Source organism: Hemiscyllium ocellatum, chromosome 14 (genome assembly GCF_020745735.1).
Source record: "Hemiscyllium ocellatum isolate sHemOce1 chromosome 14, sHemOce1.pat.X.cur, whole genome shotgun sequence".
Classification (NCBI taxonomy): Eukaryota; Metazoa; Chordata; class Chondrichthyes; order Orectolobiformes; family Hemiscylliidae; genus Hemiscyllium; species Hemiscyllium ocellatum.
Genome location: NC_083414.1, coordinates 22308050 through 22323338, shown reverse-complemented (window position 1 = coordinate 22323338; position 15289 = coordinate 22308050). Strand labels below are relative to the sequence as shown.

The 15289-nt window shown below is 41.0% G+C and overlaps 2 protein-coding genes across 4 annotated transcripts in view; one reads left to right on the top strand and one right to left on the bottom strand.

The window, feature by feature from the left end:
- The window catches only part of cenpp (centromere protein P), a 348905-nt gene that overhangs the window by 198837 nt on the left and 134779 nt on the right, over positions 1–15289 (top strand). The gene's annotated exons all lie outside the window — the stretch shown is intronic.
- aspn (asporin (LRR class 1)) overlaps positions 3472–15289 on the bottom strand; it is a 42167-nt gene continuing 30349 nt past the window's right edge. Inside the window, exons 7-8 of the mRNA XM_060835137.1 lie at positions 10954–11092; positions 3472–4048 (exon numbers count right to left, since the gene is read on the bottom strand). Of these exons, the coding sequence (XP_060691120.1) occupies positions 3860–4048; positions 10954–11092 (328 nt within the window). The 3' untranslated portion in view covers positions 3472–3859. The remainder of the gene's footprint in view (positions 4049–10953; positions 11093–15289) is intronic.

The window sequence follows — 15289 nt, the reverse complement described above, 5'->3', positions numbered from 1 at the left end:
CACCATCTGCTGTAGTGGGAGTTAAACCCGGGACTCCAAACATCAGCTCAGTTTCTAGATTAATACTCTAAAGATAATATCAGTGGGCCAATACCTCCCCGAATGCTAAGAGAAATGGGGGACTAAGTCTGTAGAAAAATTACTAGACATGGGCAAGCACTATAGAGTACTAGCACATTACCATTGTTAATCCCCCACTATTAAGACCCTAAAGTTTATCATTGACTGGAAACTGAACTTGGCCAGACATATAAACACCATTCCTATGAAGGTAAAAACAATGACTGCAGATGCTGGAAACCTGATTCTGGATCAGTGGTGCTGCCTGAACTGCTGTGCTCTTCCAGCACCACTGATCCAGAACCATTCCTATGAAAGCAGCTTCAAGACTGGGAATTTGAGATGAAAAACTCTCCTCATCATTCCTCAAAGCATGTACATTATTTATGCAGCATAAGCCAAAGAGTGTGATAGAATACTTTCCAGAAGTAGTACTGAAGACTTGCGCTCCATAACTTTCTCTGCTCCTAGCCAAGCTGTTCCAATGTAGTAACAATACTGGCATCCAACTGACATGGTCCAAAATTACACAACTACATCCTGAAAACAAAAAAAGGACAAATCCAACCCAGACAATTAGTATCCAAGGTTTGTACTCTTGATCATCTGTACATGATGGAAGATGTCATCAACACAGCTATCAAACAGTACTTGCACAGCAATAAACTGCACATTTAGGCCCAATTTGGACTCCACCATGGTCTCTTGCTTACTTATCTCATTACAACATTAGTTCAAACTTGGACAAATGAGCTGAATTCCAGAGATGAGAGTGACCACCTCTGATGTCAAGGTCACTTTTGACTGAGTGTAGTATCAGTGAGCCCTAGCAAAACTGGAGTCAGTGGGAATCCAGGGATACCTCTCTGTTGGTTGAGTTAATACTAAGAACAAAGGAAGATGGTTGTAGTCATTGGAAGTCAGTCATCTCAACCCCAGGAGTTTGTCTGGGTAGTGTCCTGGGCTAACAATCTTCAGCTGCTTCATCAATGACCTTCCCTCAATCACAAGTTAAGAAGTGGGGATGTTTACCAATGATTGCTTAATATTCAGCACAATGTGTAACTCCTTAGTACTATGGCAATCCATGTTCAAATGCAGCAAGATCCAGACAATATCCATTCTTTAGCTGACAATTGGCAAATAACATTCATGACACACAAATGCCCAGCAATGATTGTCTCCAGGGAGAGAATCTAACCATTGCCCCTTGACATTTAGTGGCATTATTATAACTTAATCCCCTATCAACCCCCTGGAGGTTACCATTGACCAGAAACTTAATGGATTAGCCATATAAATAGTGGTTGCAAGAGCAGATTCTGCAACAACTACCTCGCTTAATGATTCCCAAAAGCGTGTACACTATCTACAAGCTATAAGTCACAAGTACGATGAAATATTAGCGAATTTGGAGAAGATTTGTAGCTCAGGTTGAGGTTCTGGATATAAGTTTGCTCGCTGGGGTGGAAGGGTCGTTTTTAGATGTTTCATCACCATACTAGGTAACATCATCAGTGAGCCTCCATCAATTTCTCAGTAACAAACCCAAACAAGCAGACAAAACACACCCAGATATCCTAGCCAGTCCCCCCACATCAAAGACATTTCAGAAATTGCAGCCAGCTTACTCAGATGCCTTGGCATCACGTTAGCCCGCCAACATACTAAAAGAGAAGCTGATGAGCTTAAAAGACTCTATACAGGCAACAAGCAAAATTAATGCCATTTACAAAGTACCTTGCAAGAACTGCGACAAACACTACATTGGACAACTAGCTGCCAGGATATGTGAACATCAACTAGCCACAAAAAGACATGACCCACTAATATTAGTATCTTAAATATAGATGAGGAAGGACACCACTTTGACTGAGACAACATATCCATCCAAGGACAAGCCAGAGAAAAGGACAAGAATTCATAGAAGCATGACATTCCAACTGAGACTCTATCAACAAATACATCAATCTGGACCCCATCTATTACTCTGAGAAAAAGAACAGGAAATGGCATTACAGGAAATTACATCACCAACTCAAGGAAACCTAAACACATAAATATAAAGCAGGCCGTAACACCAGTGCTTCACCAGAGGCTTACTGATGATGTTACCCAGTATGGTGATGAAATGTCTGAAAATGAGCCTTCCAGATCAGCGAGCAAACTTACATCCATGACGAAATATTTTCTACTTACCTGGATGCGAGCAGCTTATGCAACACTTGAGAAGTTTGACACCATCCAGAACAAAGCAACACACTTGTTTGGCAACAATCCACAAATATTCATACCCTCCACTACTGATCAGTAGTAGCAGTGTACACCATCTACAACATGCACTGATAAATTAATCAAGGTTCCAACAGCATCTTCCAACTGACAACTGTATAGAAGGACAAAGGCACCTATAGTTTCATGGAAGTACTAACACCTGCAAGTTGCCCTCTAAGCTCCTCACCATTCTAACTTGGAACTATATCACTGTTACTTCAATTTCACCGAGTGAAAATCCTGGAACTCCCTTCGTAATGGCATTGTGGGTCTAACTACATCAGATGGACTGCAGCAGTTCAAGAAGCTACTCAACATGACCTTATCAAGGACACTTAGGAATGGGCAATAAATGCAGCCAGCGATGTCTATGCCTCATGAATGAATAAAAGCAAAGCAGAAATACTGTTAGGAGGCTAAGTTTAACACTAAGAGTAACTTCTGTGTTCTTGCAGATAAATTATAACTATTATTCGAATTAGCAAGATGGTTCAAAAACATATTGATTGGCAAAGACATTGACTGTTGCAGTTAAATGCCAATGTACTGTATTCCTGCTGCATTGTTTTGTAGAAGTTCCTAGATTCTCTAAAAATTTGTTTGCCCCATTCTTGTATCATTAATATGAAATTAATTTCATGTATCTCTTTGTGCCATAATATGGCTGTAGGTCTCGGGTCTACTTGAATAATGTTAAAATGGATCTCCTTTTAAAAACACAATGAAGATGAGAATTATGCTTATATATAAACTTAAAATATCCTTCAATCACTGACAACCAAACCAAAGATTAAAGTATAATTTGAAACTAAGATAATGTAAATCTTTCCTGATAAAGTTGTGATTTTTTTTCTGTGAAAAATTGATGTGAATTGGACAGAAAAATATTCATTTAATTCTAAAAAAAGGAGTGTCAGATCTTTGAATTTAGCAAGTGTAGACGTGGTACAATTCAAATGATACTTACCTACTTGACTTAGTAAACTAAACCATGTTAAGCAGACCACTTGCATACTGGTTAATTCAATTCATGAATTGCATCATCATTTTCTGAGATACCAAACTGCACTATGAATTGAAATGAAATAAATTATTTTATTGACTCACTGGAGTTGTTTCAGTTTGGATTGAAGATGGCAAGGCAACAGTTGCTTATACAATCAGAAGTTAGAACCTCATAAGAACTAAACGGCAGCGCTGCGTTGTATTTAATTGACTTTTATTTCTTTGAAACCTATCACAGTTGTGCAATTAGTGACCATTCCTAGTCATATAGAAGGCACCAAGTGAAGCATTTTCTCAGAATGGGTAATTGAAATGAAATTCCTCTTTTGACATTTGCTAACACATTTTGACTCTTGAAATCACAATTTTGATTTTGTGGATTTCCAAGATTTTGCAAGTGGTTAATTGTTGAAAAAGGCAATTTTTTTCCTGCTTTTGTCAAAAGGAATTTCATGCTTCATGTTATTTAACCTTATGGGAACAATACTTGTACACATCTATGTTATTTATTATTCATCTATTATTTTCCAAACTGCACGCCAAAAGTACCAGAGACACATCGAAAAGAGGCTGGCTGAATTTCCCAGTGCTTCACTGGATTGCCAAAAAGGCTGATTCCACTATAGAACGTCATCTTTTTGCTTGATTCCTTTGGGCAGAAATCATCCACGTCAACTTTGCTAATATTATTATTATGAAGATAAAGTACCTGTTTTAAAAGAAAATAAAAAGATGAAAATTCTGTAATTGTATATTGTGAAAATTTTGACATTGGTATTTCACATTTGTTTAGTTTGGGATGATTTTCATAAAGTGCAGTCTTGGTTGATTACTAGCAAGGAAAATATATTCTTAGATGAAAGAACAAGGTTACAACTTAGAACCTTCAGGGCGGCATGGTGGCTCTATGGCTAGCATTGCTGCCTCACAGCACTAGTCACCCAGGTTCGATTCCCGCCTCGGGCAACTGTCTGTGTGGAGTTTACACATTCTCCCCGTCGCTGCATGGGTTTCCTCCGGGTGCTCCAGTTTCCTCCCACAATCCAAAGATGTGCAGGTCAGGTCAATTGGCCATGCTAAATTGCCCATAGTGTTAGGCACATTAGTCAGGGGTAAATGTAAGGGTTGGGGAATGGGTCTGGCTGGATTGCTCTTTGGAGGATCGGTGTGGACCTTGTTGGGCCAAAAGGCCTGTTACCATTCTGCAGGGAATCTAATCTAATCTGAGCAGAAGTCTTTTGTATCAATATTGCAGTTGTGAACTTTCTGGGTTAATCTCAAGCCTATCAAAGACCATTTTTGTCTCTGTTTCCTTCTCCTACATCTTTCTCATAACACAAAAAGTAGGAGTAGGCAATTCAGCCTCTCAAGCTTATTCCACCTTTTAACATGATTATGACTAATCTTAGCTCAGCAGGCAGTCAGTGCAGGAGTCCTCTGCAGCTGTCTTTCTGTCAAAGAAGTATTCTGTTTCAGATAGAGATGAGGGGAATGGCACATCAGGTGACAGCAGCAGCAGCAATCTGTGCAGAGGCACCAGGGCTTGGCTCTGCTGTATAGAGGGGAAGGACACAAAATAGAAGAGCAATAGTAATTGAAGATTCAGTAGTCAAGGCACAGATAGGCACTCCTGTGGCCGGAACAAGGACTTCAGGATGGTATGTTGCCTCCCTGGTGCCAGGGTCATGGAGGTCTCTAATTGGGTACAGGGCAACCTGAAATGAGAGGGTCTGCAGACAGAAGCTATTGTCCATACTGACACAAATGACACAGGTAGGAGGGGTGACAAGGTCCTGCAATGACAATTGAGGGAGTTTGGTACTAAACTAAAAAGCCAGACCTCAAGAGTAGTAATTTCAGGATTACTCCCCATGTCACGGGCTACTGAGGCTAGGAACAGAGGCAAAGTACAATTGAACACGTGGCTAAAGATCTGGTGTTGGGGGAGGGCTTCAGATATATAGATCATTGGGATGTCTTCCAGGGACGGTGGGACCTGTACAAGAAGGACAGGTTGTACCTAAACTGGAGGGGCACCAGTATCCTGGCAGGGAGATTCTATAGTGCCACTTGGGAGGGCTTAACTAATGTGGCAGGGGGGTTGGGATCCAGAGCAGCAGGTCAGTAAGTATGGAGATTAGGGAAGCTCTTGAGTCAAAGGTAAATATAGCTAAGAGGAATAGCAATCCGGAAGAGGTTGCTGAGTTCAGCGGAACAGGATGCTTGAACTGTGTTTGCTTTGATGCAAGAAATATAACAGATAAGAAGAATGAACTTAGAACCTGGATTAATGCATGCAATTATGTTGTTGCTATTACATAGTCAAGATTGAAAGAAGAACAACATTCGCAGCTTAACATTCCTGGATATCGATGTTTTTTGAAGAGGCAGAGGAGGAAGCAAAAGAAGTGGGGACTGGCACTACTGATAAGAAAGCATATTACAGCGATGTTGAGAGAGGACACCCTGGAGGGATCTTGCCTCAAGGCATTATGGATGGAGCTGAGGAATAGGAAGGATGCAATCACAATGCTGGGATTGTACTACAAACTTCCTAGCTGCTTGTGGGAGATAGAAGAAGAGATATCTAATCAGATTATTGAAAGATATGAAAATAACAGGTTTGTTGAGGTGAATGATTTTAATTTTCCCCATAATGACTGGGATCCCTTTAGTGCTGGGAATTTGGATGGGGAGCATTTTGTTAGGTGTGTCCAGGAGAGGTTTTTGAAATAATATTTGGACAGTGCAATGATGGAGGGAACCACTATGGACCTGGTATTTAGAAATGAGCCCAGACAAGTGACCCAAGCTTCAGTGGGGGAGCATATTGAGAATAGTGATCATAACTCTGTAAATTTTCAGATACTTATGGGTAAGGACAAGACTGAACCTTGGATAAAGCTGTTAAACTGGGGGAAGGCCAGCTATAACCGAAATAGAGAAGGTGGTTTGGGAGGGGATGTTTGAGGGGAAATCTACATCCGACATGTGGGATTCTTTTAAGGACCAGTTGGTTAAGGTGCATGACAGGCATGTTCCTGTGAAAATGAAAGACAAGAATGGCAGAATTTGGAAACCTTGGGTGACAGTGGTAATTATCAGCTCAGTCAAAATAAAAGGAAACAAACCTAAGGTGTAAGCAACTAAAAACAGATGAAATCCTTGAAGAATATAGAAAAAGTAGGAAGGAGCTCACATGGGGAATTCGGAAGGCTGAAAGGGGCTATGAAATGTCCTTGACCAGCAGGATTAAGGAGAATTCCATGATATTTTATACAAATCACAAACACAAACATACTTTGCTGGAAAGGTTCAGCAGGTCTGACAGCACCTGCGAAAAGAAATCAAATGAATGTTTTGGATCCAGTGACCCTTCAGAACAGTTCTGAGAAAGAGTCACTGGAACTGCAGACCTGCTGAATTTCTCCAGCAATTTCTGTTTTTGATTCTGATTTTAGCAGTTCTTTCGGGTTTCATTTATTCATATATTAGGAGTATGAGGATGGCTAAGGAAAGGGTAAGCCCACTAAAGGATATGGGAGGGAGGTTACATGTGGAGCCAGAGGAAATGGGTGAGATCCTTAATGTGTATTACATTGGTATTCACCAAAGAGAGGGACATGAGGGATTTTGAGGTTTGCAAAAGATATGTGAATACTCTTGGGTACGTCAACATATTGAAGAAAGAAGTGTTGGGTGGCTTGAAATACATCCAGGTAGACAAGTCCCTACGACCAGATGGAATCTATTCCTGGATAGTGTGGGAGGCAAGGGGGGAAATACGTAGATCCTTATTAGATAATATTGCATTCCTTTTAGCTTCAGGTGAGGTTCTAGAGGACTGGAGAATGGCCCATGTTCCTTTGTTTAAGAGGAGTTATTCTGGGTAATTACAGACCAGTGAGCCTGACGTCAGTGGTGAGAAGCTGTTGAAGAAGATAATGAGAGATAGGGTTTATTCACTAGGAGAAAGTGAGGTCTGCAGGTGCTGGAGATCAGAGTCAAAGAGTGTGGTGCTGGAATCCGAGGAGCAGGAGCAGGAGAGTCGACATTTCAAACATAAGCCTTTCATTAGAAATAAGGCCCAAGAGATCTGAGAGATAAATGTGAGGGAGTTTGGAGCTGGGCGGAAGCTGGCTGGAATGGTAGATGAAGGTGGGGGTGAAAGTGATCGGCCTCCGGCGTATCTCCTCCACTTCCTGCACCTCCTCCTTTGAACCTCCAATCTCATCAAGCGCAGAAACTGCCACCCCACCAACCTTCAGATACATCACATCATTCTCCACCAATTCCTCTACCTACAAAGAGACCCCACCACCACGGATATATTTCCTTCCCCAACCTTATCTGCTTTCTGCAGAGACTATTCCCTCCGCAGCTCCCTTTGTTAGGTCCATGCCCCCCACCAACCCACTCTACATTCTCAACACCTTCCCCTGCCACTGCATGTAGTGCAAAACTTGCACCCACACCTCCTCCCTCACCTCCATCTACAAAGGCCTCAAAGAATCCTTCCACATCCGACAGAAATTTACCTGTACCTCCACACATGTCATCTACTGTGTCCGTTGCTCTCGATGTGAGCTCCTCTACATTGGAGAGACAGGATGCCAATTTGCGAAACATTTCAGAGAACATTTCTGGGACACATGCACTCAACAACCTTACTACTCTGTGGCCATACACTTTAATTCCCCCTCCCACTCTGCCAAGGACATGCAAGTCCTGGGCCTCCTGCACTACAAAATCTAGCCACCCGATGCCTGGAGGAAGAATGCCTCATCTTCTGCCTTGGGACCCTCCAACCACATGGGATATATGTGGATGTCGCCAGTTTCCTCATTTGCCCTCCCCCCACCTTATCCCAGATCTAACTTTCCAACTGGGCACCACCCTCCTGAACTGTCCTACCTGTCCTTCTTCCTTCCTACCTATCCGATCGACCTCCTCTCCAACATATCACCTTCATCCCCACCTTCATCTACCTATCTCATTCCCAGCTACCTTCCCCCCACCCCCTCCCATTTATCTCTCAGCCGCCTTGAGCCACCCTCATTCCTGATGAAGAGCTTATGCTCAAAACGTCGACTCTCCTGCTCCTCAGATGCTGCCTGATCAGCTGTGCTTTTCTAGCACTACACTCTTTGACATAGGATTTATTTACATTTGGAAAAACTTGACTTGTTAGTAATAGGCAGCATGGGTTTGTGCACAGAAAGTCATGAGGGAAGCACAGTGGATTTTTATTTTAATATAGACTTTATTAAAGCTTCTGATAAGGTATCTCATAGCAGGCTGGTGCAGAAGGTTGAGTCTCGTGAGATCCAGGGTGAGCTGGCTAGATGGATTCAAATCTGGCTTAGTCATAGAAGACAAAGAATAGAGGTTGAAGGGTGTTTCTATTGAATGGAGATCAGTAAGTAATCAGTAAGTAGTGATGTTCCGAATCTGACGGAATATTTAGGTGGTCTGATTAGTAAATTTGTGGATGACACCAAACTTGGTGGAGTTGCAGATAATGAGGAGGATTGTCAAAGGATACAGCAGGCTATAGGTAGATTGCAGTTTTGGATAGAGAAACGGAGTGCAGTCCAGATGAATGAGAGATGATGCCTTTTTGGAAGATCAAATCAGGTGCGAATTATACAATAAATGGCAGAATCCTTAGAAGCATTGACATGCAGAAGGATCTGGATCTTACAGATTCCTGAAAATGGCAACACAGGTGGATAAGGTGGTCAAGAAAACATACAACGTGCTTACCTTCATTGGCCGGGGCATCAAATATAAAAGTCGGCAAGTTATGTTACAGCTGTGCAAATCTTTAGTTAGGCCACATTTGGAATATTGCATGCAGTTCTGGTTGTCACATTATCAGAAGGACCTGGATGCTTTGGAGAGGGTGCAAACAAGGTTTACCGGGATGTTGCCTAGTTTGAAGGAGTTGGATAAACTCAGATTGTTTTCACTGGAAAGTAAAAAATGAGGTCTGCAGATGCTGGAGATCACAGCTGAAAACGTGTTGCTGGTTAAAGCACAGCAGGTTAGGCAGCATCTCAGGAATAGGGAATTCGACGTTTCGAGCATAAGCCCTTCATCAGGAATGAGAGAGAGTAGCCACTGGAAAGGCAGAGGCTGAATCGCAACATGATAGAGCAAAATTATGAGTGACATAGATAGGATAGTGAGAGGCTTTTTCCTTGGGTGGAAAGGTCAACTATAAGAGGGCACAGATTTACTGTGAGAAGGGGAAAGTTCTTCACCTAGAGGGTAGTGGATGCCTGGAACATACTGCTGATGGAGGTGGCATGTTAGCACATTTCAGGCATATCTTGATAGACACGTGATTAGGAAGCGAACAGAGGGTTAGAAACAACACATAGGCAATAAGTAGCAGATCTAAATAAGAATTAGAATCAGTGCAGGCTTAGTGGACCAAAGGATGTGGTCTAACTAAAGATTTGCACAGCTGTAACATAACTTGCCGACTTTTATATTTGATGCCCCGGCCAATGAAGGTAAGCACGTTGTATGTTTTCTTGACCACCTTATCCACCTGTGTTGCCATTTTCAGGAATCTGTAAGATCCAGATCCTTCTGCATGTCAATGCTTCTAAGGATTCTGCCATTTATTGTGTTCTTGATGCTTACTTTGAGTTTCCCATTTCTGTGTCCTCTGTTTCCAAACATCTCAGGTGACAGAAGCATCAAGGACATGAACCTATGGGATGCTTCAAAAAACTGAATTAACATATAACCAGAATACTAAACTGTAGCCCAAATACTTAGATCAGCAGAAAGAAACATCATCTCTCAAAATGAACTCAAGTCAGTTTTGGATGAGATTAACAACAACAAAAGATGATCTGCAGATACTTATGAACTCGCTAGTATGTTGGATGAGGACTTTGGTGAGGCTACTTTTAGAACACTGCATTCTGTTCTGGTCTCCCTGGTATAGGAAAGATGTTATTAAACTTGAAGGATTCAAAAAAAGATTTACAAGGATGTTGCGGGATTTGAGGATTTGAGCTATTGGAAGAGGCTGAATAGGCTGGGGCTTTTTCCCTAAATATCAGTGGCTGAGGGTGACCATGTAGAGGTTTATAAAACCATGAGTGGCATTGGTGAATATCCAAGGTCATTTTCCAGTAGTAGTGGTGTATAAAACAGGAAGGCATAGGTTTAAGGTGAGCGGGAAAAGATTTAAAAGGGACCTGAGGGGCAATTTTTTTCACGCAGAGGGTATTGTGTTTGTGGTATGAACCACCAGAGGAGGTGATCGAGGTGGATACGATTACAATGTTTATAAGACATCTGAATGAGTATGTGAATAGAACGAGTTATTGGGTGATATGGGCCAAATGCTGGCAAATGGGACAAGATCAGTTCAGAATATCAAGTCAGCATGGCTGAGTTGGACCAAAGGGTCTGTGCCCGTGCCGTATAACTGAATGAATATGACTCTATGACTGAGATTATTGGTTGTTTTCCATAATCACGTTTTCATTTGCTGTTTATTCTGTTTTTTTTACAAAATGCTTCAGTTGTTGTACCAAAGCAGATAAATAGAATTAAAGTAATAAATCAAAGGAACAATTTGTTATTTACCTGCAAATGCATCAGTTCCTTTATATCAGCAGGAACATGCTTAACTTTGTTGTTTTCCAAATGAAGCTGTCTTAATTTAGGAAGAAATGATAAACTTCCATTTTCAATCTCTTTAATTTGGTTGTAGGACAAGTCCAAACTGTAACATGAAAAGGAAGTGACTCTATATTCATACATGGGACATGCATTTCATAAAGTGTTTTATTCATTGCCTTATTACTAGGTCATACACTTTATACTTCTGTAGCTAGGTTAAGCCTGTTGGTGATGCTGTATCAGAAAATTTTAATTTCAAAGGTGTCAATACTTAACCTTTCACAAACTCAGCCTGGTGTCTGACAGAAGTAAACTATTTTATTTATTGATTTCAGCCTTCACCCTCTCGGTGGCACTGTTACAATGTAATGAGAACATAAGAAATTGGAACAGCAGCTTTTTTGGCCATTTAGCCCCTCCATCCTGCTTTGCCATTCAATATGATCATGGCTGAATCATTACTCCTAATACTCACTTTCTTGCATTTTCCCTGTAGCCCCTATTGACCAAAAATCTATTTTATCCTTAAACATATGTAACGATTCTGTTCTTGCAGCTCTCTGTGAGAAGAAATTCCTCTTCCACTCAGGCTTAAATTGGTACTTCTTCATTCTGAGACTGTTGTCTTATATTCTCCATTGAAGGTGAACATCTCTTAGCATCTTTCACAGGATATGGGTGTCACTGGCCAGAATAGCATTTGCTGCCCATCCCTCAATGCCCAGAGGATAGTTTTAGAGTTAACCACATTGTTGTAAGCCAGGAGAAAGTGAGGACTGCAGATGCTGAAGACCAGAGTTGAAATATGTGGAGCTGGAAAAACACAGCAGGCCGGGCAGCATCCGAGGAGCAGGAGAATCGATGTTTCAGGCATAAGCCTTTCCTGAAGAAGGCCTTATGCGCGAAACGTTGATTCTCCTGCTCCTCGGCTGCTGCCTGGTTTATTGTAAGCCAGACCAGGTAAAGATGGCAATTTCCTTTCCTCAGGAAATTAGCGAACCAGGTGGTTTTTTTTCCACCAATCAGCAATGGTTTCATGGTTATCATTGGATTCTTAATTCCAGACATTTATTGAATTCGGGTTCCATCAATCCTGATTCCCAGAACATTGCCGGGGTCTCTCAATTAATAGTCCAGCAATAATACCACTAGGCCATCACCTCCCCTGTCCAAGCCTCTTAAGAATCATATATTCAATGAGATCACCTCTCATTCTTCTAAACAGTGGGTAGAGTCCCAACATGTTTAGCCTTTGCTGAAGACAATTCCCCTTTACTAGTGAACCTTCTTGGAAAGATAAATAATATCTTTCTGTAAACAAGGGCACCAAAACTGTTCACAGTACTCCAGATATAGTCTCACTAAAATCTTGTAGATTTGCAGAGAGACTTCCCCACTGTTACACTCCAAACTCATTGAAAAACTGGCCAACATTCCATTAGCCTTCCTGATTATAAGCTGTACCTGTGTGCTAGCTTTGTCTGTTGCATGCCCAAGTACCACAAATTCCTTTGTGTTGCAGCTTTCTGCAGTTTTACTCAATTTAAATAATATTCTGTTCTTTTGCTCTTCCTTCCAAACTGAACAGTTTCATGTTTTCCCACATCATCTCTTTACAACCAGATTTTTGTGGGCTATCTTACTGCGCCTCCTGAAAACTCTTACATGATACATCTACGAATTACATAAGAACTGGAAATGGAAGCTGGGAATTCAGCCCCTCAAGCCTGATCCATCATTCACTACAATCATGGATGATCTCATCTCTTGGCTTCAACTCCACTTTCCTGCCTGCTCTTCAGAACTCTTCAAGATTACTAATTAAAAATCTGTCCATTTCCTCCTCAATGCTCTGGAATCCACCACACTCTGGGAGAGTGAATTCCGTTGATTCACACCCCTTTGAGATTAGTCATTTCTCCTCATCTCTGTTCTAAATTTGCTATCCTTTATCCTGAAAGCTTGACCCTTCAGTCTAAATTACCCCATAATAGAAAACAGCCTCTTGATGTCGACATTGCCAATAAATTTAAATTTCCTATCATTCTTCTAAACGCTAGGGTTTACAGGCCTCAACTGATCAATCTCTCTTCATTAGACAAACAGTTTATCTCACTACTTTTATCTATCCATCTACTGCATAAGCTTTGTTGAATTTGTGAAACACCACTTACCTTTTAATGAACTATGAAGTGAGACGAATTAATTTGTTTTCATCTTTTTCAGTTTTGTGTGTAATTTATTTTCCAGTTAAAATATTTAGAGATGTTTTGTGCCCGTTAAGGCTAGAAATGTCAGACCTGAGAAGTGAATATTCTTTTGTACAATACTCAATATTTTAGATAAAAGCAAAATATTGCAGATGTTGGAAATGCTAAACAAAAGTAGTCTTTCTCTCTCCACAGTTGCTGCCACATCTGACTTTCCCCAGCATTTCTTGTGTTTGTCTCACTTCATTGGAGTTATTTGTACTTATTTCAATTTTCCATTTTCCAAACTGGCAAATTTATTTTGTGGACAATTTTATTTTATAAGCTTAAGAATTCAATATTAATGTCTTTAATTCATCCCAATTATAGCATTTGTAACTTCGTCAGAGCTTGCTGTTACAAAGCAATAAATTGACAACAATTTCAGAACTCCACACGCATGCAGTTACATTTGAAAGTTAGGAACATTTTCCTCTGTAAGCTTTGTGGAACTGATATAAAATTATCTGGCATTCACTGAGGAGCTCTTGTATAAAGCTGATATAAGTATATATTATATAGCCCCCAAATATCAGAAACCCCAGAAAATGTTAGGCTTGCCATTCAATTGGAAATGACTTCTTTTTAAATGCTGTGTTCTGCCTTAATAGCTGCCATACAACCTTTAACCATTGAAACACTATACAAATATTCAGTCTCATCCTTTCAGATTTAAAATAATGTGGATTTAATTAATTGTAAACATAGAACAGTACAGGCCCTTTGGCCCTTGATGTTGTGCTGAAATTTAACCGACTTTAAGATGAAACTAACCTACATAACCTTCACTTTACTATCATCCATGTGCCTATGTCCCTATATATCTGACTCCACTACCACTGCCAGCAGTGCATTCCACACAGCCACCATTCTCTGAGTAAAGAACCCACTTCTGACATCACCCCGAAACCTTCCTCCAATCACCTTAAAATCATGCCTCCTCATGATAACCATTTCTACCTTGGGGAAAAAAATCTCTGGCTATCCACTCTATCAATGCTTCCCATCATCTTGTATACCTCTGCGAAGTCACCTCTCATCCTTCTTCTCTCCAATGAGAAAAGCCCTAGCTCCCTCAAACTTTCTTCATAATTCAGGCCCTCCAGTCCAGGCAGCATCCTGGTATATCTCCTCAGCACCCTCTCTAAAGTTTCCATATCTTGCCTATAATGACGCGACCAAAACTGAACACGTTATTCCAAGTGTAGACTAACCAGGGCTTTATAGAACTGCAGCATAACCTCACAATTCTTAAACTCAATCCCCCAGCTAAGGAACGGCTAAGGATCCTGGGATTATATTCATTGGAGTTTAGAAGAGTAAGGGGAGATATAATAGAAACTTACAAGATAATACATGACTTGGAAAGGGTGGACACTAGGAAATTGTTTCCATTAGGCGAGGAGACTAGGACCCGTGGACACAGCCTTAGAATTAGAGGGGGTAAATTCAGAACAGAAATGCGGAGACATTTCTTCAGCCAGAGAGTGGTGGGCCTGTGGAATTCATTGTCACAGAGTGCATTGGAGGCCGGAATGCTAAATGTCTTCAAGGCAGAGCTTGATAAATTCTTGATGTCACAAGGAATTAAGGGCTACGGGGAGAATGCGGGTAAGTGGAGTTGAAATGCCCATCAGCCATGATAGAGTAGATTCGATGGGCCGAATGGCCTTACTTCCACTCCTATGTCTTATGGTCTGAATGAAAGCCAACCCACCATATGTCTTAACAATCATATCAACTTGGATGAAAAACTTCGAGGAAACTATGGACATGGACCCCAAAATCTCTCTGTTCTTCCACACTGCCAAGAATCCTGCATTTAATCCTGTAATCTGCATTCAAATTTGACCTTCCAAAATGAATCATTTCACACTATCCACAAAACCACCAACCTTTGTATCAACAGCAAACTTACTCATCTACTCTTCTACTTCCTCATCCAAGTCATTTTTAAAATTCACAAAGCACAGAGGTCCCAGAACAGCTCCTTTCAGAAGACCACTGGTCACCAAGCTCCAGGCTGAATACTTTCCATCTACTACCACCCT